This window comes from Elgaria multicarinata, chromosome 4 (assembly GCF_023053635.1).
Source record: "Elgaria multicarinata webbii isolate HBS135686 ecotype San Diego chromosome 4, rElgMul1.1.pri, whole genome shotgun sequence".
Taxonomy (NCBI): domain Eukaryota; kingdom Metazoa; phylum Chordata; class Lepidosauria; order Squamata; family Anguidae; genus Elgaria; species Elgaria multicarinata.
In genome coordinates this window covers 73,095,660-73,122,535 of record NC_086174.1, presented here as the reverse complement: position 1 = coordinate 73,122,535, position 26,876 = coordinate 73,095,660, and the positions used below count along the sequence as shown (strand labels likewise).

Genomic DNA, 26,876 nt, shown 5'->3' with positions numbered 1-26,876 from the left:
CAAATGAGAAGGATCTTGGAATTGTTGTAGATCACAAGCTGAATGTGAGCCAACAGTGCGATATGGCTGGAAGAAAGGCAAATGCTAATTTGGTCTGCATTAATAGAAGTATAACTTCCAAATCACGTGAGGTACTGGTTCCTCTCTATTCGGCCCTGGTTAGGCCTCCTCTAGAGTATTGTGTCCTGTTCTGGGCTCCACAATTCAAGAAGGACGCAGACAAGCTGGAGCGTGTTCAGAGGAGGGCAACCAGGATGATCAGGGGTCTGGAAACAAAGCCCTATGAAGAGAGACTGAAAGAACTGGGCATGTTTAGCCTGGAGAAGAGAAGATTGAGGGGAGACATGATAGCAGTCTTCAAATACTTAAAAGGTTATCACACAGAGGAGGGCCAGGATCTCTTCTTGATCCTCCCAGAGTGCAGGACATGGAATAATGGGCTCAAGTTAAAGGAAGCCAGATTCCAACTGGACATCAGGAAAAACTTCCTGACTGTTAGAGCAGTACGGCAATGGAACCAGTTACCTAGGGAGGTTATGGGCTCTCCCACACTAGAGGCATGCAAGAGGCAGCTGGACAACCATCTGTCAGGGATGCTTTAGAGTGGATTCCTGCATTGAACAGGGAGTTGGACTCGATGGCCTTGTAGGCCCCTTCCAACTCTGCTATTCTATGATTCTAAGTCAGGAGGGAGGCACAGGGAATAGATTTCACACTTGCCTCCTTGGGGTCCTTCAGTGATCCATGGGGGGGGCAATGGGGGGGGATAAAGATTACCAGAGAATTATTTCCAGGTAGTTGGAGTAAAGAGGAGTGGCCCTAGCTTCTAATTCTGCCCAAGATATTTCATTGGCTTTTGATTAGAAGTAGTTATAATACTCAGAGCATAGCTTGCTCCAGGTTTGAGGAGGGGCAGCAAGGTCCCCCTGTGGATGCCCCTAGCCACAGCTAAAGATGGACAAATGTGCAATGTTCCAGTTCATTAAGTTTCTCCAAATTCTTCCTTGAAGCTCATTTCACCTTGTTTGTGTTCCCAAATGCGAGCCTGTTATTTTATTTTATTTCCAATCGGGAAAAATGTGCAAGTTTCAAGCAGAAAAAAATGCACATTTAAAATTTCCCAATTGAAAAAAATATACATTTTTTAAAATGTGCAGGGGATTTTACAAACAAAAATGTGCATTTTACCTTTCTCACGCTAAAACATGTAAACGCAAATTTTGGAAGGATTTTTGCAAATGTGCAGTTTTGAACATGAACGCATGCTTGCATGATCTATGAACAGGGATGAAATTCTCACACATCCCTAGCCACAGCTGTGCCTGGGAATGTGCTGTTTAAATTTACCATATTTTCTCTTAATAATGCTATGCTAGGTATTATGGAAACATTGTGAGACATTTTGAATCAGCAGTGGGCTACTTGTAGCGCTCCAGATGATTTGGCCTATAACTCCCATCAGACAAAGCCCACATGGCCAATGATAGGAGTTGTAGGCCAAAAGAGAAGGATCACCCTATTTTAAATGGTGGGCAACTTCCCAAGCTAAGCCACTGTCACCAGTAAACTCACAGACGGAAGAAAGGGCCGAAGTAGGTATGAGCACTGGTGGGGCCAAGGCAGATGGTGGTATTGGTGGATCCTCCAGGGCACATGGACCGTGAGAGTCACCTGAGGATGCTGGCTGCTGAGGCTAAGCAAAGAAAAAGAACTATAACCTCAGTGGCTTACTTAGAATCCTGTATTGTTTGTTGAAGACGAACTTCCCCAGTGTTTCATAAAAATTCCCAGAAGATGGCAGCCAAGTCAAAAAGTTTTACATGGAAGTTAATGTTTTGTATTTTGTATTCCCAACCCAAAACACAAAGTATGCTTTCCCTAACCTGAACAGCTGTGATGCTATGACATTTCTCCTTTGGCAAGACTCTGTTTTGACAGCTGGTGATGTTACTGTAACATTTTATATGCTCTAAGTGATGGACAGAAGTTTCAAAAACGGCATAATTGTTATCCCCAATGGCAAAGCAACCTCCTTCAATGTTAAAGTTCTTGACTTTCGGTTATATTATTTTCACTAGCACTATCAAATGCCCAGTATTGGGCAAAAGGTGGGATACTACTACTAATAATAATAATAATAATAATAATAATAACTAATAATAATAATAATAATAATAATAATAATAATAATAATAATAATATCATCACATTTTACTGATAATTTGTTTTTTTATTTTCTGGTAATTTTGTGTACAACTGCATTTATAAAATTGTGTGACTCATATAGAGGCACTCTCACTAATTCAAACAAACCTCCCAGGGAGCAAATTAGAAACTATTTTTCTATCCCCACCTTCTAGATACTTTTAGAGTTCAATCCTATGGGATCTGCCCTGGGTACTTGTAAGTGTCCAGACTTGCAGGCTTATGAATAGCCTTGTGCCTTCCACTCTGCATTGTAGCTAGACAGACATTTATGCCCATCCAGCAAAGGCTTTGGGGAGGGAGAGAGAAGGAGGCTGGGGATACAAGCTTGCATTTGCAAGCTCATAGCAGCAGCCAGCATGATACTCTCCATGCAGGCTGTGAGGGAGTGAGGCGGAGAGCGCGATTTCCTGCCTGCAAGGTTGGAGCTTTGTCTCCGACCTCGGAGCCAGGAAACCGAACAATCAATGTACACCAGAAAAGTCTAGGGGGTGTAGGATCTCTCTCTTTCATAGTCAGAATTCAAAACTGTAGTAAAAAGTCAGAATTCAGAACTACATAGTAAAAAGCATATGAGTTGTTCTAAGCCTTGTCATTGTGAATGTATCTGCCTTTGCTGAAGATCTGTTTGGGATGAGATCTTGTATTGTTTAATTTTGTTTCATCTATAGGTTGGAATAATCTGGAATCTGGTCATTGTACTTAGAGACTTAGAAATTGGCTAGAATTGATTTCATAAAGGAAGGTTTGATTGCCAAGAAAATAATATATCCCTAGTTCTTAAACACATTCTGGAACAATGCCATGCTTTTTCAAGACAGTGCAATGTCACTCGTAGGAAGAGAGACCCAAAGCAGTTGGATCACAAAAAGCCTATGTAAGCCATAAGAAGAGAAAATAAGAATAACTGAAGTTTGGATTGTAGTAGTGCTATCACATTAACAGAATTTCTGAATTCTCAGTGTTAGTACCTACATTGGTCCCACAGCATGAGAAACACAGGAAAGTGAACAAAAAGTTACCTTCCCAGATTGTTCTTTTACCTACCTGAGTTCAGTGATATTTAAAATACAGCAGAGCAAAGGTTTGATGGTAAAGGTCAAGAAGGTGTGGGTTGTACAAGCTCCCAGTACACTGAGACCTGGTTCGCACATCACCCTAAGTCACAGTGAATTGTCACCATGAGTGGTTGCAGGGTAACTTAGTGTGATGTCCAAACCCAGTGCAGATTTTCCATTATAGGTGGTTTTTCACAAACCTACTCTGAGAACCCATGACTTGTAGTAGGGTTGTTGGGGTGGCTTGTTCTCAGGGTGGCTTAGCGTAGTGTTTGAACCAGCTGGCCCCTCCTCATGATCTCACTAGTACTGCCATCATTCACCCTCCTCCTCTGCGGTCAGTGTCTGCCCCTTCACTGATACTGCATGTCCCTTAGCATTGGCAGCCCTTTAAAACAAATATTCTTTCGGTTACAAATTGTGCAAATGTGTTCAGGTGCCACCCCCCATTTTTAGTCCTGCACAAGTGCACACGTTTGCAGGACCGCAGCAAGACATATTTTTCTATTTTATTCACATGGCTCATTGACAAAGCAAAACTAGGCGTCACATACTCCTGCAGTAATTATACCTGCAGCAAAAGCTCCCGTCTTGGTCCGCTGCCGCTTTCAGAGTTCACTGACAAGGCAAGTGCCGAAGTGGAGGAAGAATTTAACAGCTGGCATTTCAACATGTTGTGAGAGGGGGAAATTCACAAGTGGCAGTTCTAGATTTGCAGAGGGCATATCAATGTGCTTGGGTGCTGTACTGTACTAGCTGCTCATACTGGTACAACTTAAGAATATAAACTGCAGTCCTGTGAATGTGCGCACATTTAGAGGACCAAAGGGAAAAACAATACTGATCCCATTTGTGCAAATTTGTGCAGGCCTGGTTTTGGAACGGGAACTGCCTTGGCCGCCCTGTGGGATGACCTCTGTCGGGAGAGAGACAGGGGGAGTGTGACCCTGTTGGTTCTCCTGGACCTCTCAGCGGCTTTCGATACCATCGACCATGGTATCCTTCTGGATAGGTTGTCTGAGTTGGGAGTGGGAGGTACTGCATTGCAGTGGTTCCGCTCCTACTTGGATGGCCGATTCCAGAAGATGGTGCTGGGGGATTATTGCTCTGTACCATGGCTCCTAAGCCATGGGGTTCCACAGGGCTCTATCTTATCCCCTATGCTGTTTAACATATACATGAATCCGCTGGGGGAGGTTATCCGGAGATGTGGACTGAGGTGTCATCAATATGCAGATGATACCCAGCTCTACCCTTCCTTTTCATCAAACCCAGGTGAGGCAGTGGCTGTTCTGAACCAGTGCCTGGGCATGGTAATGGACTGGATGAGAGCTAATAAACTGACTCAATCCAGACAAGATGGAGGTACTGTTATCAGGTGGTTCATCTGTCCGGTGAGGTGATGTTTGCCCTGTCCTGGATGGGGTTGCACTCTCCCTAAAGGATCGGGTCCGTAGTTTGGGGGTGCTCTTCGATCCAGAACTGTCACTTGAGGCACGGGTGAACTCAGTGGCAAAGAGCACCTTTTATCAGCTTAGGCTGATATACCAGCTGCACCCTTATCTGGACAGAGATAGCCTAGCTACAGTTATCCATGCTCTGATAACCTCTCGTTTGGATTACTGCAATGCGTTATACGTGGGGCTGCCTTTGAAAATGGTCCGGAAACTTCAACTGGTACAAAACAGGGCAGCACAGTTACTAACAGGGACTGGCCGACGAGACCACATCACACCAGTCCTTTTCCAGCTTCATTGGCTGCCAGTCCAGGTCCGGGCCCGTTTCAAAGTGCTGGTATTAACATTTAAAGCCCTAAACGGCTTGGGGCCAGGCTATCTGAAGGAACGCCTCCTCCCGTATGTACCTGCCCGGACCCGAAGGTCATCCTCAGGGGTCCTTCTCTGCGAGCTCCTGCCAAAGGAAGTGAGGCAGGTGGCTACCAGGAGGAGGGCCTTCTCTGCTGTGGCACCCCGGCTGTGGAATGAGCTCCCTAAGGAGGTTTGCTTGACACCTACGTTATATGCTTTTAGACGCCAGGTGAAGACCTTTTTATTCGCAGCTTTTAAAGCTCAGCTAAAAACTTTTCTTTTTCCTAAAGCTTTTAAAACTTGATGTTGTTCTGACTTTATACTGTTAGTTTTACCCTACCCTGTGCCTGTTTACCCTACCCTGTGCCTGTTTGCATTCTCTTCCCCTCCTTATTGTTCTACTATGATTTTATTAGATTGTAAGCCTATGCGGCAGGGTCTTGCTATTTACTGTTTTACTCTGTACAGAACCATGTACATTGATGGTGCTATATAAATTATTATTATTAATAATAATAATAATAATAATAATAATAATAATATTCTCCCAGCATTTTAACAGTCTATAAATAAATTTTAACTTGGTGTTTTAAATTTGTAATTTTGCATTGCTGCTGTTTTTATCTGGTTGAGCTTTTTATATTGTATTTTATATTATGGTTTTATACTGTTGTTTTATACTTCGAATGTTTTTAATTTTTGTGAACTGCCCAGAGAGCTCCAGCTATTGGGCAGTATAGAAATGTAATAAATAAATAAATAAATTGAGGAAAGGACCCCCCTCGAAAGGGTTACCAATTTAAAAAATTCTCAGAAAATGGGTAATGACCAGGGGAGGGGGAGTTTCCGTCTATAGGTAATAAGTTTGACAGCTATGTAGCATTCCAGGGGGAGCTCTCGGCTATCATGAATACAAGGATCTAAGAGTCATTGTGTGGCAAAAGCAGCTGGGACACCTGCCAGAAGTAGGTGGGAGGTCGGAGGAGGGGGAAAAGCCATGCCAAGCTGCTGCACACCTGATTGTCTGTCGGGAGTAAAGTGGGTTGTTCCGCGAACAGTTCACAGTGGTTTAATTCTCAGGGTGGCATAGCATGATGTGCAAACTCACCCAAAGTGTGTTCCTAGTCTCAACAGTGGTTCAGGAGTGCATTGTGAGATCACAAGCTCCTTCTCTCTCATCCCAGGGTTTTTAAACCAGCTTTGCATTGCAATCATGGTCATAGTTAGCATCAAACATGGCTAGGGCCATATTTGTGTTGCAAAATTGAAAGGCTGGGGGTAATAGACTGAAATGTCATGCCTCTGTGGGTGTCTGTAGTCAGAGCGGCAAAATTACAAGATCAGTAAGAAAATATTATTTGAAAAAGTTTGTTTGGCAGATGTCCATCTCCAGCACAGCTGGATTTCAGTGGTATTGCTCCCCCCAGCAATGGGAAGGCAGCTTTGGGAGAGGAGGATTTGGATCAGGCAAGTGGTGCATGAGGCTAAAACCCTCTCCCCCGGCTCCACTGCTCTCATCAGATCTGGAGGCCACTGTGGCTGCATTAAAGAAAAATGAAAACAAAATTGTTGAGAGTTCCTATCACAGATCTCCTGGCATAGTGTAGTTTGGCCTCGAGACTCATTTGTATCCATCTATCATTTTATTTTATACTCCTTTGTTCCCTTTGATTTTGGTGGAATGGACTTATTTCTTTAACTCAGAGGTCAGCTTGATTTTAATTATGACCATTTGTCTTGGCACAGCCACATTAACTCCTGCATAGCTTTTAAACAGCTGAGGAGCATTCCACTGTTTCCCAGAACTTTTACGTGATCACAGATTATTACATGCAAAGAGAAACTGCTCATTTAGTGCCAATTTCATCATAAATGTGTTCATGGATTAAGAAGAGAGAGAAGCAATAGTGAAAGTTTGAGAAAAAGAAATGCATCTCTTGTTATCTTATTCACAATGTACATGTAGAAAAACTTTCAGACACTGCTCTGTTCAGAGAATATTTGGTTTCCAGACACACCAGTGATATAACTTCAAGGGATATCTCAATTTGTGCTTCCTGCGTCAAAACCCAATAATGCATTGGGCTGATTTTGAGTGGCAAGTTGAGGGGGAGAGGGGAGAGGAAGGACTGAATTCCTGAACCATACCAATTTTCTACTAATATTAGAGAAATCTTTTTGGTGAGGGGGAAAATACTGTATACACTTATGAAAACCATATGTAAGATGAAAAGCACACTTTCGCCCCCTGCTTCTCTGAATGTCAGCTATGTTTTTAAAAATCCAGAATATTTTCACTTAAATAGCTAAATATAGAAGAAATGGTATGTGCAAGAGAGAGAAAGGGAGAGAGATTGTTATTGGGACAAGGGTCGTTGCTCGGTAACAGAATCTATGCTTTGCCCACAGAAGATCCCCAGTTCAGAAAACAGGTGATGGGAAACATGTCTGCCCGAACCCCTGGAACTGCTGCTGCCTTCCGAGAAAATAATATTCTGTTGGGGCTGTTCATACAGCACTCTAACCCACACTCATTGGTTGAGGGTGGCTTGTTTTGAATGATGGGTTGTTTGTTGAACAATGGTTTAGCATGTTGTCTGAATGCAGCCAGAGTGGCTTGTTAACCATGCAGTGCGGCTTATTTTCTTGGACAAACCACCTTGAGAACCCATGGTTTGTTGTTGAGTTGTTCAGGCTGGTTAACAAGCCACATGGCTGTGTTCAGACAACACACTAACCACACAGTTTAACAAACAATCTATGGTTCCAAACAACCCATACTCAAACAATGAATATGATAGTTCATATGTTCATATACTATCAAATAGATAAGGGATTGAATGTGGATTTGTGAGACCAAGGATCAAATGCATGTTATGCCCCAGTATAATAGATATGTATAGCTGCCTCGAAGCCCAAAGCATCATCTATTTGATGTAGTTACAATGCTACTCTGTACTAGTGGGACAATTCTATGTTTTTATGGTGCCTTGATTGCAATTTCATTAAATCTTTTTTATAAATGATTACTACCTAAATATTGGTGAATGTGTTGCGCCAACCTATTCAGTTCCATGGTGAGTGAAATACCTTTAAGATTGCATGTGACAGTTGTGTTAGATTTCGGAGTGCAGAGGGCAGTGCAGCATGAACCCTGGCTGTCTCTGCTTCGAGTTGTCTGTTACCCACTGTGATGGCACAGACTATAAGCCCTCACAGTCATATTTAAAAACCAGTTAACACAGCCCCTCCTCTGGTCCTCACTGCTGCTTTGGTTCTCACAAAGTGGATGTCTTTATTATTATTATTATTATTATTTATTTATATAGCACCATCGATGTACATGGTGCTGTACAGATAACACAGTAAATAGCAAGACCCTGCCGCATAGGCTTACAATCTAATAAAGTTGTAGTAAACAATAAGGAGGGAAAGAGAATGCAAACAGGCACAGGGAAGTGTAAACAGGCACCGGGAAGGGTGAAGCTAACAGTATAGAGTCAGAACAAACTCAAAGTTTAAAAGCTATAGGGAAAAGAATAGTTTTTAGCTGTGTTTTAAAAGCTGTGATTGAGTTGGTAGTTCTCAAGTGTTCTGGAAGAGCATTCCAGGCATGAGGGGCAGCAGAGGAAAATGGACGAAGCCGAGCAAGGGAAGTAGAGACCCTTGGGCGGGCAAGAAGCATGGCATCGGAGGAGCGAAGAGCACGAGCGGGGCAATAGTGTGAGATGAGAGAGGAGAGATAGGCAGGAGCTAGACCGTGAAAAGCTTTGAAGGTCAACAGGAGAAGTTTATATTGGATTCTGGAGTGAATTGGGAGCCAATGAAGAGATTTCAGAAGCGGAGTGACATGGTCAGAGCGGCGGGCCAGGAAGATGATCTTAGCGGCAGAGTGGTGGACAGAGACCAGCGGACTGATGTGAGATGAGGGGAGGCCAGAGAGAAGGAGGTTGCAGTAGTCCAACCGAGAGATAACCAGTGCGTGAACGAGAGTCTTGGCAGAAGAGACAGACAAAAATGGTCGAATCCTGGCAATATTATACAGGAAGAAACGACAAGATTTAGCTACTGCCTCGATATGAGGAATAAAGGAGAGCGAGGAATCAAATATAAAGCCAAGGCTACGAGTTTCCTTGACCGGAGTAAGCGTGACATCGTTGACAGTAAGAGAGAATGAGAGATGAAGAGAAGGTTTAGGAGGAAAAACAAGCAGTTCAGTTTTTGCCATATTGAGTTTCAAACGGCGATGAAGCAGCCAGGCTGAGATATCTGAAAGACATGCTGAGATACGATCGTGGACATCAGGAGAAAGTTCCGGAGATGAGAGATATAGTTGTGTGTCATCGGCATACAGGTGATATTGGAGGCCATGAGATTGAATAAGTTTACCCAAGGGCAGCATGTATAGAGAAAACAGCAGCGGGCCAAGCACCGAGCCTTGCGGAACCCCTACTGAAAGGGGAAAGGAGGAGGACGAGCTGCCGTTAGCCGACACACTGAAAGAGCGACCCTCTAGATAGGAGGCGAACCAGTTATAGACAGAGCCACAGAGTCCAAGGTCATGGAGGGAATCTAAGAGAAGATCGTGATCAACCGTGTCAAAGGCTGCAGTTAGATCAAGGAGAATAAGGACGGAATAATGGCCCTTAGACTTGGCAGTGAGAAGATCATTGGTGATCTTGGTAAGTCACTTTAGTCACTGGATGCCTCAGTTAAATAGCTCTTTAACTTCTGGAGCTTAATTTACTTGCTCAGCCAACTCTATGTATTGGGTAGTGGGTTGAATATTAAGGCCTCAGTCACAGTTATTCTAAAATAAAATTTGCTTTTACTTAATGTTTTTGTAAGTTAGGAATTCCCTGTGCACATCCCACACACTTCACTCTTTTTTGAGTGCAGGATTGTATCTAGAAGAGGGCTTTCTAGAACTTGTTTATAAAGTGGCTTCTAGAACTTGTTTCTACACATGGTTCATACTTTCTGTTTTGGGCTGAATGAGTTTATAACTACTTGGAATAAGTTAGACCAGGGGTAGGGCCCATGGGCCCATTTGGCAATGTGAGACCTGTCATTGACACCACCACAAAAATGCTGTCATGGGAGACATGCCTATAGTCACCACGGACGATAACCTGCCCAAAAGATGAGTACAAGGTAGATGTCAGGTCTGAGCTCCAGCACATTAAACAACCACCTTGAATCCACAGAAATTATTCACAAAAGACAAACTCTTTTTCTCATTTCCCTCACCCCCTGGCAGCAAACACATTCCTCCCATCTCTTTTTCTCTCATTTTGGATCACTACCCATACACTCTCTCGGGCTCTAGCTCATCATCTATAGGCTGTTTCTCTCTCCCTCTCTTTCTCATATACACACACATGCCCCCAGCTGTCTCGGTTGGCACCAAGAAAAGTGTCTAGGAGTTCACTGGTGCCCCCAGGCACCACATTGCCTACCCACTTAGTGAGACAGAGACTTCTAGAAAAAATAAGTTTCAGATTTAACAACTATGGTAGTACCAAGCATTTTTTTTTAATTCTGCATGTATTCATGAAATGTCAACACGAATTATTTTTATTATTAGAAAATGTCAGGCTTTAAATATTGGATTACATAACCCTAATAGAATAAAAACTTGATTTTGTAGTAAAATACATTTGGCAATATTGAACTGGAAACTAGTGCTAATGTAAATTATAAGCGATCTCTAGTATAATGCCAAGAGCATTTGCTGGCACAATAAGTTTGCCCAGAACCTTTTACTACTAACAGAAATACTAGTAGACATTTTGCAAATGTAGGTAAAGTAAATATCCCTTGTGGGAGAAAATTGAAATTTTATCCCATTTGTAAAATGTGACCCTCCAATAGTTAAGAGGAGTAGGCTTTTCTCCTTTCCTTGGAAAATTCCAATTTTTGGGGGGAATTATCTATTTCTTTTATTGAATATGTTCCATTATTCCTAATGCTTTCAACATCCCATGTATTTATTCAATTAAAATATACCTACACCAGTCTTAGCAAAAACATGGCCTTATTGGACCCATTAATATTTTAACTTTAAAAGTTGAGGCTTTTTTAATTTGACCATGTGGTTTTATAATGTCATTTTTTAGAAATTGATTCCAACTGCAGGGGAAAGTAATATTTATGCAGCTCTCTTAGTAAGCAGGCTTTCCAATTATATGAAATATACAGTTACACTATATCATTATCATTACATATTTGGCTTAGAGTGATTGTTGTTTTAGCACTTAGTCTTTTATCTTGGGAATGGGTGGTTCTTCTACAATAATATAATCTTCTAATATAAAACTCATTGGAGTTAGCTTGTGTGCTGCTATGAGCTAATGTTTTGAAGTATTTATTGGAATTAATCTTCCTCAGATTGGTGAAAGAAAATGCCAGTGAGAATGATCTACTCACTTGAGAGGGAGCCTATAAAATGCTGCTTAGGCGATTATTCCGTGTGATATTTCTTCATTCTTTTCGATGTGATCTCATTAATGGATTTTAGAACATTTTACAATGTGTAACTAGTTATCCTTTGGATGCATGTTAGCACTTCCCTGAATCTTCTATAGCATTTGGTTACAATTATATATAGCATCTGTTTTGTATCAGGTTCACTGTCTGTTTAGAGGCCATATGGCGGATTTGCAAGGAGATGATTATTTAATTGGTCTTTCCACCTCTAACTTAATTTTACATTTAATAGCTAAATCTACTAGATTGTCCTTTTAATAGCACAACTTTTATGTGTCTACTCAGAAGTAAATCCCCTTGTGTTCAATGGGCCATATACTCTCAGGTAAATGTGTATGGGATTACAGCCTTCCTCGTTTAATTTTGAAACGTTAAATCATACTGGAAAATAATTTAGATGTAGTTTCAGATGTTTCAAGTTCTTGGCTAAACAATTAATGGCTTGTCTGTAGCACTTCATTGCTGTGTATTAATTTTTACTGAGCATTGGTTGCCTACCCCCACTTAAGGGTGCTTAAAGAAGAATGGGCAGCCATAATGGGCTCAAGTTACAGGAAGCCAGATTCCGGCTGGACATCAGGAAAAACTTCCTGACTGTTAGAGCAGTATGACAATGGAACCAGTTACCTAGGGAGGTTGTGGGCTCTCCCACACTAGAGGCATTCAAGAGGCATCTGGACAAGCGTCTGTCAGGTATGCTTTAGGGTGGATTCCTGCACTGACCGGGGGTGGGGAGGGGGTTTGGACTCTATGGCCTTATAGGCCCCTTCCAACTCTACTATTCTATGATTCACCACTGTATTATACAGGATGAAAAGAGAGACATTTGCTGCCTAGGTAGCAGTAACTTAATGAACAGAAGAAGCAGGTCTGATTAATTGTGCAAGATTCCTGATTTCCCTCCTGCACTTTTAATAGTTGTGCAGAAGAGGGGGATTTCAGCAGGTATAGGGCTATCATTCAAGCCACACCTTGCTGAAATTTCCTCTTCTAGGGAACTATTAAATGTGCAGGAACCCTGTTCCCTTTTGCATCTAGCCACCGCATCAGCACACCACACAATACACCTTAGTGCTGCTGTTCAGGTAACTTTAAAGTGCTTTGATCAAAGCTACGAAAACAAATGTGTGGCCAGTATGGAGAAAAAGAGAGAGTTTCAAAAACAAGAATCTGTAGCAGGATCAAGTTTTACACCATGACTGAGTTCGGACAATCACCGTGAGGAAAGGAACCATCGTGGGTTCTCCCCCCCCCCCCACGTGCTGCATGCACAGCCACCATTGACAGTGCTGGTTGGTGGGTTGTCCGAACCTGGTGTGTGGTGCGGTGGGGGAGGGGTTGTTCCCACTCTCCGTGCAGTGAAGGTTGTAGCGTGGGTACGACCCTCTGCCCCCCCGCCATACGCCAGGTTCAGATGACACACCAGCCTATGCTGCAGTGCGAGAAATGATGCGAATGGTAGGGCCCTACACATGCAGTAGGGCCAGGGCGAGAAGCCATGGTGGTTTCTTCCCCTGGTGCAATTATGCGAACTCACCCTATTTAACTCCCAAGCTGAAGAGCTTCTGAAATATGTGGCTCTAAGATTATTATTATCATTATTTATTTATTTATTTATTTATATAGCACTGTACAGGTGCTGTACAGAGTAAAACAGTAAATAGCAAGACCCTGCCGCATAGGCTTACATTCTAATAAAACCATAATAAAACAATAAGGAGGGGAAGAGAAAGCAAACAGGCACAGGGTAGGGTAAACAGGCACTGGGTAGGGTAAACAGGCACAGGGTAGGGTAAACAGGCACAGGGTAGGGTAAAACTAACAGTATAGAGTCCAAACAACATCAGGATTTAAAAGCTTTAGGAAAAAGAAAAGTTTTTAGCTGAGCTTTAAAAGCTGCGATTGAACTTGTGGATCTCAGATGTTCTGGAAGAGCATTCCAGGCGTAAGGGGCAGCAGAAGAAAATGGACGAAGCCGGGCAAGGGAAGTAGAGACCCTTGGGCAGGTGAGAGACATGGCATCAGAGGAACACCAATCACAATCTGGTTCTGTTTGTAAGGAATGTCTTTTAACTTTACTGCAATGCAGAGAGCTTTGTATGTATTCTTGAGAATGAACTTCAGAGTTATTGTTTTTATGTTGGTTAAATTCTTTCAAGCATTAACAAGTTTCTATGCATTGGAAAAGAGACCCCAAAAATAGTGTGCAGGTGTCCATAGCTTATTCCTATGTAATGAAATCCATAGTTCTTTTCTACTGTCTTAGGTTTTGTAAGATTCCTTTGATAATAATAAGAAAACTCTTTGACTGGAATTCTTTGTAAGGCAATGCACATGTACACATTGGTTTCTCAATTACATAATTTCTTCATTTTCCGTTTACAGTGGATTAAGCATAACAACAACACTTCGTGTTATGTGTTCAGGTGGAAACAAATCTAGTGAAGTTTATCTTTAGCTAATGTTATATCCCTTGTGTGATTTCCTCCTCCCACCCCCACTTACCCTTGCTAGCTTCACGATACTGATATGGTGGTGGTGGGCAGCACCAAACCTGAAGAAATTCCAGTTACTTGGATGGAACCTGAATTGACCACTGTGGATTGTTCACATGACATTTTATGGGGTGAGTTCCTTTCAAGTTGCACAGTATTTAGTAATAAAGGTATTTGTGTGTATTTGTGTTTTCTAACTTAGCCATTTTTATTCCTCTTTACACCTTTTAAGTCAGACTACATTCCCTAGAAAATCTAAGGAATCAGCATCAAGTCAATGTAGTGTGATCCTACAATTAATACATGTGTAATGTTCAGCTACAGATTGTAGTGTCGACATAGATGGAAGTTGTTCTTTTTAAAGTTTCACAAGACTTTAATAAGAGAAATCTGTTTTGTTTACTGCCTGCACAATGTCCATATGCTTTTATACATATGTTTTTGTAATAGCTTGTCTCTTGGAATAACTGGAAGGAACAACAGAAATACTCTCCTTAATTATTGTTATTAAATATATATTTATTTCATGTATATTAAATGTGTGCATCTGTATATTAAATGTGTGCATCTGTAGTAAACACATACCTCTCATAGAAAGAATGCACTTAGATCAATTGCATGAGATTTATTTATACACCTATTGCTGTTGCATGATGGGAACCATAACATCAAAAGAATCAGCAAGTTCCCTTTCAATATTTTTTTGTTTTTATATGTATATTAAATTCTTCTTTATATGATGTTTCAAAAATGTTGTCTGGTATTATTACATAGTTTAAGAATGCCCTGCTTGCTTAACATCTGTGAAGTCACAACAGTGAAACTGCTGGTTGGAGTCGACAACAGCCATTGAACAATTTTGTCATTTATTTTGGTTGGCTGCTGCTATTTTATCTGATGTAGGTTTTGCACCAATATATTAGTTCTTGGGATGAAAAGTTAGAGCTATAAACCATATGTAGTTGTAATGATATAAAATAACTGAAACCTTTTGGTACTGTTGATCAAACAGTGTAACTCATTCTCAACTTATATTTAACTCTATATAAGTGGTCTCTGCTACAGTGCAATCCTATGTATGTTCACTCACATGTAAGTCCCATTGAGTTCTATGTGGCTTAATCCTGTGTAAATTGGCATAGCATTCAAGTGTCATTGCCCTTTTTTACTTCACCGCAATTCAATTGTCTTGACATTCAGTTAATTAACTTCCTAGTGACATACTGGAATTATAAACTGAAGAACGGGTTCATACAAGGAATTCTGAATGCCAGGAAGAACCTGATAGACAGTCCTAGTTCAGCATTATTTGTGTTCAGCAAACTGGTTGTCCTATTGCCCATAATTTGCTAGTGTCATATTTAACTGGTAGTTCTGGTTGGCTACTGTACTGATACAAGCCATGTATTTTGATTCTTGGTCTTTCCTTTCTATCTCAGACCAACTCATCTTTGAGTCCCTTTAAGGTTAACTGTTGGGTTTGAAGAATTCTCTGTGTACAGGTCATAACAGTGATTTGTGCTGTAATGGGTTGTAGATCACTGAATTATGGAGAAGCTTAGTTTCCCCCAAAGCAAGTACCCAGAACTGAATGGAATATCTTTATTAGCTGATTCATACATGCTTCTAATTAATCACTTGAAGGTGGCAACACCAAATGATAGCTTGCATGTATGTATGAATGAAATACTACAGACCTGATGCCATTTCAAACACAGTGGTGTTTTCAGTGGACTGTATTCACACAATCATTTATTCCACTCACTTCTGGCAGCAATGCAGCCAGTCCCATTTCTAGTCAGAAGGGCAAACGAGTCTCCTAACATACATTGCTTGAAAAAAAACTGTGAAAGTCAATCACCTGTTATCTCAGTGCTTATAACTAAGATACTAAAAGCCAAATCAAATAGGCTGAATGAACATAGTGGGTTTTGGGCAGGGGAGGGGTTGTGGGTAGATAAAGTAATCTAATTTGGTCCCTCTTCTTTCATATTGCTCTGGCTGAGATCCCAGCATGGTCTTACTGCAGCGGTAGACAATTTATGGTCATGGTACGCCTGTGTTTGAACTTCCAGTGAAGTGCTCCAAGATCTAATCTAAATTGAAATTTTCCAGGAGACTGCGTCTGAAGGACAAAGTGTGAACACAAATAAAAGGCCTTCAAAATGTTTTTTTTCCTAATTGTATGTTTAGTATTAGAAGTATAATCTTTTTTATAGTTTGATTATCGTTGCTACCAAAAGTCAAGAACTATGGTCCAGTAACATTTAAGAGGCATCACTAGCAGAATGAGACCAAAGGTCTGTCGGTAAACAAACTCAAAAGCCAAACACAAGTCACTGGCATAGCTAGAGTCAAGTGCTGAGCTCCACAACCTGAAGCCTACCCTTACCCAGTTAGCATGCATCAGCAGAATTTAAATGCTGGGGTTTTTTAGTGGTGTTTTTTTTAATGAACATTGTTTTTTCCCCATCAATAGTCACTTCTGAATGTTTAGAATGTAAACAACTAAATTTCAGTCTGGTGACAACAACAAGCTTTCAGGTTTGTTTCAAGTGTACATACTTGCAAGCAGGTACACATTAGGCTGGGGAAGCAAACGTAAAGCAGATCTGTACATCATGACTAACTTTAGTCCCGCTCTATTCAATGAGTCTACTCTAACCTGATCATGGTCTCTTGCATAACATATATTTTGCCCCTAAAGCTACATGCTTCTCTTTAGTAAGTGCCTGGTTCTTCCAGATCTTGTCTAACGTACTCAAAATGTGCATTCATGAAGCTTTACATCAGTAAATCACTTACAGTATGTGGATTTGCAGTATGGCTTCTTATTAATGTTATTTGGATGAAAGAAACTTGGCAGCCGGCTAATGAGAACTGTTCACTGTTTTGTGATCATCTTTGTGCTCCCTATTTATTTTAGTTGTCTGGGCATTTTTTTGTGAGCTAAGGTGTGACTGTGCAGTCTTTCTAATATTTTTCATCTACAATAATAAAAGTGTCCATGTGTGTTTCAGTGATAGAGCTCCAAGACCTTGAAACCTATCCATCTGAAACCTGGCATACATGTGAAGGGGTGTGCATCTTGGGGTTACTTGGTTTTAAAACAATTAATTTAAATGTAATGAAATGTGTGCCTGTGGTTGAAACCTACAGTACTGTTTTCAGTCATTAGGTGGCAGACTTTCCTTACCACCGCGTAGATTTGCAGTCAGTACACCCTGAACCCAGTGAAGGGGTGGTCCAAGGGACAGAATTATATGGCTGCCCCCTTCCCAGTGCTGAAGCAGCCATCCCTCAGGACCCTCCCTCTTGAGGGTTTAGGGGTGCAAGATGGCAGGAGTTATGTCTGCCAATGGAAGTGGCTTTAAATGGGGCATGCACAATGGGTCCAACTCTGATAGCTGAGTAACTTCAACTGAAAACGTCACTGTAACAAACCAAGGGCTATTCTAGCCTATGTGAAACCAAGTCCATTCACTACTAATTCACTTGGAACACCAATTCTGACATTTAGTAGTAATTTTGCTCATGGTGCCAGTTATCTTCTCCCTGTGCAGTTCTGGTCGTATTTCCTAATTCATTGTTTTTCATTTTATAGGACAGAATGGTTCTGGTGAACATCCAGTGAGACACAACAACTTCACTCCGGGTGAGGCTGTAGGTCAGCTTTCAATGGCAATGTGTTTGCAGGTGAGTAAGACCATGCAGTATCTTTGAAAACAGAAAATAGAACAGAAGATGGTCGCCGAATGCAGACTCACAGTCTAAAAGTTCAACACAAAATGAAAGGAAAGGGACAAAGGCATTAAAACTCACATTGTAGGCTAGGAGAGATGCTAATGAAATTCTCCCTGTCTGAATTTCTCTCTGCGCAGTTTGTATTTTTTCCATCTGGGTAACCAATCGTGTAATTGCATTAAGAATCCCTTTTGTGCACTGGTAATTTGTAACTGAAAACTGTAGCGAAGCATGCATGTGCAATTCCAAATTAATAATAGTAACCAGGAGGTATGTGGAGCATACAATGAACACACAGAACGACAACAGAACAAGGAAAATCCATCCATCCCTAGATAAAACACTCCCCACAACAAAATCTCCTCAATACCCCAGAATTGATGAAAAGAGGAAATGGTCTTGATAAGTGTGAATAAGATAACATGGGATTGAAACTGTATGTTGCAGCTGTTTCAGAGCCCTGCTTTTCCTTTTTATCTCTCTAAGAACTTGGTAAAGATCGGTGAGCAATGGATACAAGCCCAGCAGTATAAGAACTGGAATCTTCGTTGCTTGAAGTTACAACCCCTTTCACCTGTTCCCAGGTAGGAAATATAAAGTATTTCTGCCTCAAATGGGCCTGGTCTTTTTTTGAGGTGTTTGTCAGTACTATGTCTTATTAAATAGCCTGTGTAGTTTGAATATTGTGTTAGTCCATTTCATTTTTCCCCCTAGCCCTTCCTTACAAGTTGCTCAAGGTGGTGCACACTGTTCATCCTACTGAGTTTGAGATCTTCATTCAGACATGGGTTCCCAAGGTGATTTTAGTCAGGTCATTCGTTGGCCTTAGCATTTAAGTGGGCAAAGTGACATTTTTGGGAATCTCTATGAGATGGGACCATTAAAACTGCTATATGACTGAGAGCGGCTTTCAGGATTAATTAGGGAACTAAAGCTTTACCATAAACTTATCACAGGAGAAAGTTTAAGACAGGAATCCAGTTCATGCCAACCAAACAGTATAATACAAAGGAAATACAAGCTGGCTCACTTGTTCATTTAGATTAAGGGTGTGCAACTCCCCCACCCAAGATTTTTTTCTTTAAATTCCCATCAGCCAGCATAGCCAGTACTGATGCATGATGGGTATTGTAGGCCAAAACATCTGGAGGGCCACAAATTGCCCACCCCGATTCAGATCCATAGTTTTTAAAGCACGGCATAGGTCTCCAATACTGATAAAAACTGGTGCTAAGAGATGCCCCCATATTGTTCCGTCCTGGGAAGGAGCCCATGGGGTACAATGGATGCCGGAGGATGACTTTTTACTCTGCTTTTATTTTGTAGTTGTTTTAAACTTTATAGATTTTTTACGTTATGTTTTATTACATTTTTTAATATTGTATGTTTTTAACCACCCAGAAAGTTTATTTATTTATAATATTTTTATCCCACACCTCAGCCAAAAAGGCTCCCGGAGTGGCTTACAATCAATCAGTAATAAAAACAGTCCCTGAACTCAAGCTTACATTCTAAAAAAGACATGACACACAAGGAAAAGGGGGTGGGGAGGGAAGGGGGGGAGAAAAAGAAATTAAGGAGACTGGTGGGAAGGCCCTGCTCCCCCCTCTCATCCCACAATGGAGAGGAAGACCAACAGGTCTGTCTTCTTCTTCTTCCCCACAGGGTCATGATGTCAGTTAACCCTGGGGGTCCAACTGGAGCAGGTCCTGATGGTCTCTGCCTGCTCCTGTCTCCCTTGCTTCAGTTCTTAGGTGGTATTGAAATGTAGATATTCAGGTAAATGACAGGAAAGGTCAGGATATATGAAAGATGACAACTTGCCCCAACAAGGGGCAAGCTCAACTGAGGAGTTGGGCCCAGTGGCATAGTAGTCAATTTTGAAGAGCAGGCACTCATCATGACCATCCCTATAGCCTCACGCCCCCAAGGGGAGTCCAAAAATGCAGACCAGTGTTTTTATCCATATCAACAAGCCAGCTCTAATAGTTTTCAGTTCTACCAGGAGCAGGTCCAATATAAATATATTGTTGCTGGGAAAACTAATTCCCCCCCGGCCAAGAATCGCAATTAAGTTCAGAAGCAGGGAATTCTGAGTGGGGTGGCAGATGATGTCAACGAAAATGTGCTGGTGCTACATCCCTGTGAGCCCTGGCTTGACACCACCACTGATTGGAACAAATTACTACTCCCAGTTTCCATCCCTGTGCTGAAGAATGGAGAGACTTAAAGGGGTATTCCTCTGGTCTAGCACACCATATGTATCAGTCAGCCCTGCCTTGTGTGTGGCCTGTGCTGGTGCAGAAGCACAGAGATGTGTAAAGTCGGGTGTAAAGAGAGATGCCTCCTTAGAAGACTCTGGTTCAGGGGATACTCTCTCAGTTAGTGGAACTTTGGCTCCTGGGGTCCTAGGTGATAGGCTCTGGATTCACCACCTCCATGGCCTCCATCACTGGTGTTCGTGATCCAGCTGGTTCCTCCTGCTGCTGCTGCTCAGAGTCCTGGTTGATGTTCAGGGGCAGGATCATGATGCACTTATGGATTTTGGTTGCTAAGGTAAACAAAATAACAACTTATTGCCACACTTCCTAACACATACATGTTCGTTGAGAGCTCACATTACAGTGATCTCCACTCTTCCTTAAATCTGTTTCTCAGGGTAGCGAAGAGTGACTGCTGCAAATCAAAATGATAGGCTGAGAGTCTAAATGTTCTTACGCTATCAGTCAGCAGGATTGGCTTCTCACTTATAGGCTCGGAAATGAAGTCCCAGTGGCAATATGAAGGATAGGACAAGGAAGCCCATTTCAAACATGGTACCTTTGTATGTGTGGAGGGGAAGGGTGAACACTCAATAAAAGAATGAACCCTACAATAAAATGTGTGTTCTGCCTATGCATGGAGAATACATATAATCTTCTTCTGACTTTTTGAGGTGAAAGGATCATTAAATTATCTGTGCATGTGCTGTAGGTATGGTGGGAGCATGAAAAGTGTTCACAGTTTTCCACCACACCTCCAGAGGAACTATGGAGGACCCAAGCTAGAGAAGTTAAATTTATTTTCCTGACAGGGAAACTGAGTGTGGGACAGTTTGAGAATTTCTTCAGACAGATGGTTGAATCTTGTTTTCTTAATACTTCTTAAAATACTCAAATTGTATTTTTTTAATGTTCTGTCCAGGCCAAAGGAGACATTATTTTAAGTGTGTGTCTACTATCTACATACCTTTTTAAAATTTTACTCTAGAATAGGCACAGGGACCCTAATGTGGGTAGCAGGGGGTCTTTTAAGATCTGGAATGGGCCTCCTGAGACTACTCTAATGTAAAAATGGGGGGAAGCCATAAGTAATGCACATTTAAAGTAGTGTTTGTTTTAGCTTCAAACAATTTGAGTTCTTGTGTTAGATGTTCCTTACAAAACATGCATTTCCAGATTGTTATAGGAAATTTGTACAGGTCCAATAAACCCATTTCCCAATATGTCAAAACAGAACACAAAACCATTTAAAAACACTTAATTAGGTTAGGTTAATATGTATGCTGTATTATGGGTTAGATTAAAATATATGTAAATATTTTACATGTAGAAGGATTTTTGTTTGTTTGTTTAGCTATTGAAACTTCACAACTGTCTATAAATGAAACATTGGTGGACAGATGGAATTTATCAAGTATGGTCATTCAATAATATGCAGTATTATAGTGAAACAAATGAGTCATTCATTGAAAAGTGATGAGAAAACAGCACTTGAAGTGAAACCGTGAACATCTGCTGTAGGCTCTTTATGAACTCTGGGTGTTAATTAGAGTTATTTCCAAAGATATTATAGTAACATCTGCAGGTTTTCATCCCCAGAAGACCTGCTATTAAAATTCTCAAAGTAGGTGCAAGATCTCCCCCACATATACTCAAGAACGGTATTTTTAAAATATTTATTTATTATACTTCTGTTGTGCTCTTACATCGGGGGCTTCCAGTGATCTTCCATGATCCTTATGCCCACTTGGGTTGCCAACTCTGTAACTTTAGTTCCTCCCTGACCTTCTACCATTTTTAAGTGCTCCCTGCTTAACTATTACCAGCAGTCACATAACCAGTTATTCACATCTTTTTTATTTAACATCTCTTTTGCAATATTTATGTAGTCTATCACATTAAAATAGTCTGTTTTAATCATTAGAAGTTTAGCAAATTGTATGTATATTGCCCCTTGTGTAAAACTTCGTGCATAATCCAGTGTAGAAGTGGAGATTGCAGCGGTCACAGGCAATTTCATTCACTGTGAAGATGTGCAGGAAGAGTTCCTTCCTGTTGTACTATGTAGGTGCTTTTCACATAGAGGATCCTCATGCAGATCATACATGATACATTCAGAAAGAAGGCAAAATAGAATTTAAGTTTTATTGAACAATAGAAGTTGCATATAATTTCCCAATTCATACACAGTAGTCTTACCCTTTTCATTTGCATTCACTTTCTAACGATGGGCCCTTATGTGATTTTATTTCTTTGATTTGTACCCCTCCTTTCTACCAAACAATGACACTCAAGATAGCTTCATGATGTCTTAGTTCATGGCCCAGTTATGTGTGCAAGGAAATACTTGAATAAGCTTTACAGTAGTGTAAATTCAGTCATCTTTGGGATTATTCTGGAGTACAAAGCGATCTGCAATGCCTTCAGAGAATTCTGTATACAACATTTTATTTGGGATGCTGTGTTTTTCAAACACATTGTTTTTGCTGTGTTTTGGAAAGCCACCAATATGTACAAAAGTCTTCCTAGCCATTCTCTTGTTTTCACTCTGGCATCTCTGTGCAGGAGCACTCACTTTACTAATAAGGGGAGAGATTATAAATCCTGAAAGAGCATCCTGTGTTCCAGTTATTCTTGAATACACTGTTGCAGATACCTTCTGGTGACCCTTGCTGGCAAACACTCTTGCAAACATTGCAGACTCCAGCTAGCCATAAAACCTTATGCTTAGTTAGATGTGTATGTTTATATCAAGATACTTCTGTTTATATCTACATGCAGTAGTTTTAAATATCTTTGGCAGTGCCTTATGTGGTTATATCTTGCATTATCTACAGAAACATGATCATGACCAAACCATAAACCCTATTCAGGCATTCTATGGCCCTATTCAGAAGGCAGTTTAAACCATGGCTTTAACCATGGTGGTTAAGCCAGAAAGCCAGGCCATGTTCAGAAAACACCTTAAACCATGGCTTTAACCAAGGTGAATAAGGCTTTCTGGCTTAACCACCATGGTTAAAGACATGATTTAAGGTGTCTTCTGAACACATCCGCGACTGGGGAAGGCAATGGCAAACCACCCCGCTACAAAGTCTGCCAAGAAAATGTCAACGAAAGCTCCAAGAGTCAGTAATGACTCAAGTGCTTGAACGAGAGGTTCCTTTCCTTTCCCTTCTGAACACATCCCGGCTTTCTGGCTTAACCACCATGGTTAAAGCCGTGGTTTAAGGTGTCTTCTGAATGGGGCCAATATCTGAGTACAGTGAACTTTTACGGAGGGGGAGCGCACTAACCTGCCCCCTCCTTGTGCTTTTCCATTGCCCTCTATTCATGGAGGATGACTTTCTGAGGACGAAAGCCTCCTGTATAGGTGGAGACTGTCCACACAATTTTGAACACTGATTTTTCCAGTGTTCCAGATTGCGTGGAGAGCTTCCATGGGTAGAGAAGGCTCTCCCCTTCACAAAGTCACTCCCACAAGTAGAGGGCAAAAGAAACACACAAGGAGAGGGACTAATGCACTCGCCCTTGTCATGTGTATACTGTACTGAGATGTAGAAAGCCTGAGCAGTTGCAGATGTCTTAGCATTAAGCATTTGCCTGGCACCAGCCATGTTGCAGCACCAAACAGAAAGCAAGTGTCACTAGGTGGTGTCAACGGGAGCTTTCCTCCCATTGTAAACAGCAGGCCCATTGAGCGTGGAGTTCCAATCAGAGCCATAGCAGAGTCAAATGCTTAAAACCTTCCATGCCATGCTCCCAATCCGGCTTGCCCTCTCGCGTTGGCTATTTATGTTTTCAACAGCAAGCGTGCCGGGGCTAAAAGCATCATATCTAGTTTGGCCAGGAGAGACCAGAAAAGAAATGTGTTCATGGCTTCTCCTGTGCAGCTTGAGCATCTAGCATTCTCCTGGTTTTGGTCCTCACAAAGGCCCCAGTACACAGACGGAGGGCATATGTTTGAAGGCTCATGATTATGATGGCCTCTATTGTTACTTCTCCACTGAAATCCTGCTGTAATCTGCCACATGGCCGTTTCATGTGAAAGATTGTATAGCCAGAGCTCATGCTGAGGGCAGGCGAGATGAAAGTAATTGCTGTAGGGGGGAAAGGCCTGGGATGATTTTACAGCAGAGCTGAAAACCCTGCCTTGTGCTTCTTTAAAGCCTTTGTCCACACAGCAGTATTTCCATCCACAATATTCCAATACCTTGTGGAGATTAAAGATTACATTGCATTCTTCTAGACAAGCAAAACTGTTCTTTATATCCAAGCCAATTACAACGTTGATGATTCACGTTATCCCAGCCACAATATACTTTATACGAAGGTTTACGTGGCTTCAATATAGGTTCCTTTTTGTGTTTCACCTTCCCTTCTCCTTTCTTTCTCTGGTTTGGTTTGGTTTTGTATCTGCTTTGTGCTTGTCCAAGTGATAGGCAAATTATACTACCTCTTGAAGTTCACCCTGTAAGTTTCTGATTAAAGCCACAGTTTGTGTAAAAAATCTTTCCCTCAATTGCATTTATATAAATACTTGGTCGTCCCCTTGAAAATATCAACCAGCCAAGTGGTGAGCAAATGGAAAAACATTGTTCAGTGTTGAGACGCACATACACACACATGCTTATGCATGCTTCAAAATGAGAGATGTCTAGACAGGCATCTCATAATGAAAAACCTATAGGATTGGAGGAAGCTGCCTTATACGGGCTCAGACCATTGGTCCATCTACCTCAGTATTGTCTTTGCTGACTACCGGCAGCTCTCCAGGGTTTTTGACAAGGAGATGGCAGAGATTGAACCTGGGAACTTTTGATGTAAAGCATTTATTTTACCAAAGAGCTACGGAACTTCTCTCAAAATTAGATTTTTACCCATCTAAATCTACAAATAGCAGCAGCATTTTTACTACCTTAATAAGCTTTAACTGTTATTTCACTGCAGTCCTATAAACAACAGCCTTATTTAACTGAATAGATATGCATAGCATTGTACTGCAATTTGGGGAAGGGAGAAATGACCATGAAGTACCTACAGTAACTTATTACTTTCAGGGTGGTGGGTTTTGTTTTGTGTGGGTTTTTTTTGTTTTTTGTTTTGCTCTTCTTTCTGTCCGTGCTTTTGACTTCCTAAGCTGAGAGAGATCTCCTGATCCAATTTTTTCCCCTCCAGCGATATTGAGATTTCCCGAGGACAGAGTCCAAAAGCTGTTGATGTGCTTGCCAGGGAGATAGGATTGCTCACAGAAGAAATTGAAATCTATGGCCAAACCAAAGCGAAAGTACGCCTGTCGCTGCTGGAAAGGTTGAAGGATGAGCCAGATGGAAAATACGTGCTGGTTGCAGGGTAAGAAATATCTTGTTTCAGTTCTTGCATTTTTATTCATTTCATAAGCTTCCTTTTCAGATTTATGTCAACAGCACTTTGAAATGTTCACCCTCATTCCCCCTTCCCGTTCCCCCTTCTTTCCTCCCTTTATTTATTTATTTTTGTGGAAAGATTTAAATATCAAAATTATTTATCCTTATATTCTGGGTTGATGTGTACTGTCCAGAACAGTCTTGTATATTTGCAGGTGGATAAGGGGAAATAATGAGTCGAGACACATTAGTATGGTATAAAATTGAGCCACATTTAGTCAATTAGATCTGCAAAGGAATAACTGCGTGGGCAACTAAACTCAGCCAGCAACTAGCTAGGCTATATTGGGCGAAAACATTCCATTCCTATCAGGTGCTGTCTGTTAGACCGCTACCACCAGGACTGCCCTTTTTGGGAGGGGAGGCCTTCCCGTGTCATCCCATTCCAGGTCGCAAAACAGCAGGTGGGTGAGGTGAGTTGGCCTCACAGGTAACCCTTATGCCCCACTGGGCCACAAAACGCTCAGGAGGCCCTCAGGAATTACCTGTTGCTGTAACAGTGCCTCAGAATGCACACCATCCCTCATCATGTCTTCCCCTACCAGCCTAACTGAAAATTGTGACGAATTAACTTAACAATTGAAAATCAACCCCTGGATTAACCTAAGACACTTCTGCTCCACTTACAGTGTGAAGTAGACAGAAAAACTCAAAGCCCAGGCCAATCACACTAGGAGCCAAAATTTCCTACTTGGCCTCCAAAAGGACAACCAGCAGATGCATCCAGGGAGGAAGAGAGCTGCGATCCAAAGAGGCTGAGGGTTGAACCCCAATGGCTAATAATGCTTTGTAGACCCCTTGCCACCACTGATGGCAACAAGCCATGTGTCTCTCTCTTCCCCTCCCACCCACAATGCCCCCCCCCCCACGGCTAGGCAAGCCAGACACAGGGTGTGACACTTCTCCTGTTCATATGACTGTTGAGAACAATCTCGTCAAATATGCTACTTTAAGCACTAGATTAATAAGAAGATTTATAAGCACTAGATTTATAAGAAGAACAATCCTGGAGGGGGCAATTTGGAGCAGAAAGCAGTGGACTGAAACTTTTCTCTGCTCCACATTGTTCCGGTCCCAAGTGTCTCTTCCAAATGAGTGTTTGTGAGGGAAGCTGAAGTAGTGGAATGGCAGGTAAACCCCCCAATCCTTCTCAGCCCTTCTCCACTACACATTGCCTCCTGCCAAAGTAGCTGTTTCTTTGTGTGAGTTTTTTCTTCTTAAAGGGGAGGAGCTGTTGTGGTTCACTTACACACATTTGTATTTAACACATAGTTAGGACTCAAAAGTGCCACATTAGCCACAGTTCTTATGAAAGGATATCCTGTACAACTCATTATTTGGCTTATTTTTCAGTTCTATCTATTTTAAAAATTAAACCATTTTATGTGGA

At 41.5% G+C, this 26,876-nt stretch overlaps 1 protein-coding gene across 1 annotated transcript in view; it reads left to right on the top strand.

The window, feature by feature from the left end:
• MTHFD1L (methylenetetrahydrofolate dehydrogenase (NADP+ dependent) 1 like) overlaps nt 1-26,876 on the top strand; it is a 150,426-nt gene that overhangs the window by 14,492 nt on the left and 109,058 nt on the right. Inside the window, exons 8-11 of the mRNA XM_063124539.1 lie at nt 14,075-14,186; nt 17,660-17,751; nt 18,286-18,383; nt 25,239-25,412. Of these exons, the coding sequence (XP_062980609.1) occupies nt 14,075-14,186; nt 17,660-17,751; nt 18,286-18,383; nt 25,239-25,412 (476 nt within the window). The remainder of the gene's footprint in view (nt 1-14,074; nt 14,187-17,659; nt 17,752-18,285; nt 18,384-25,238; nt 25,413-26,876) is intronic.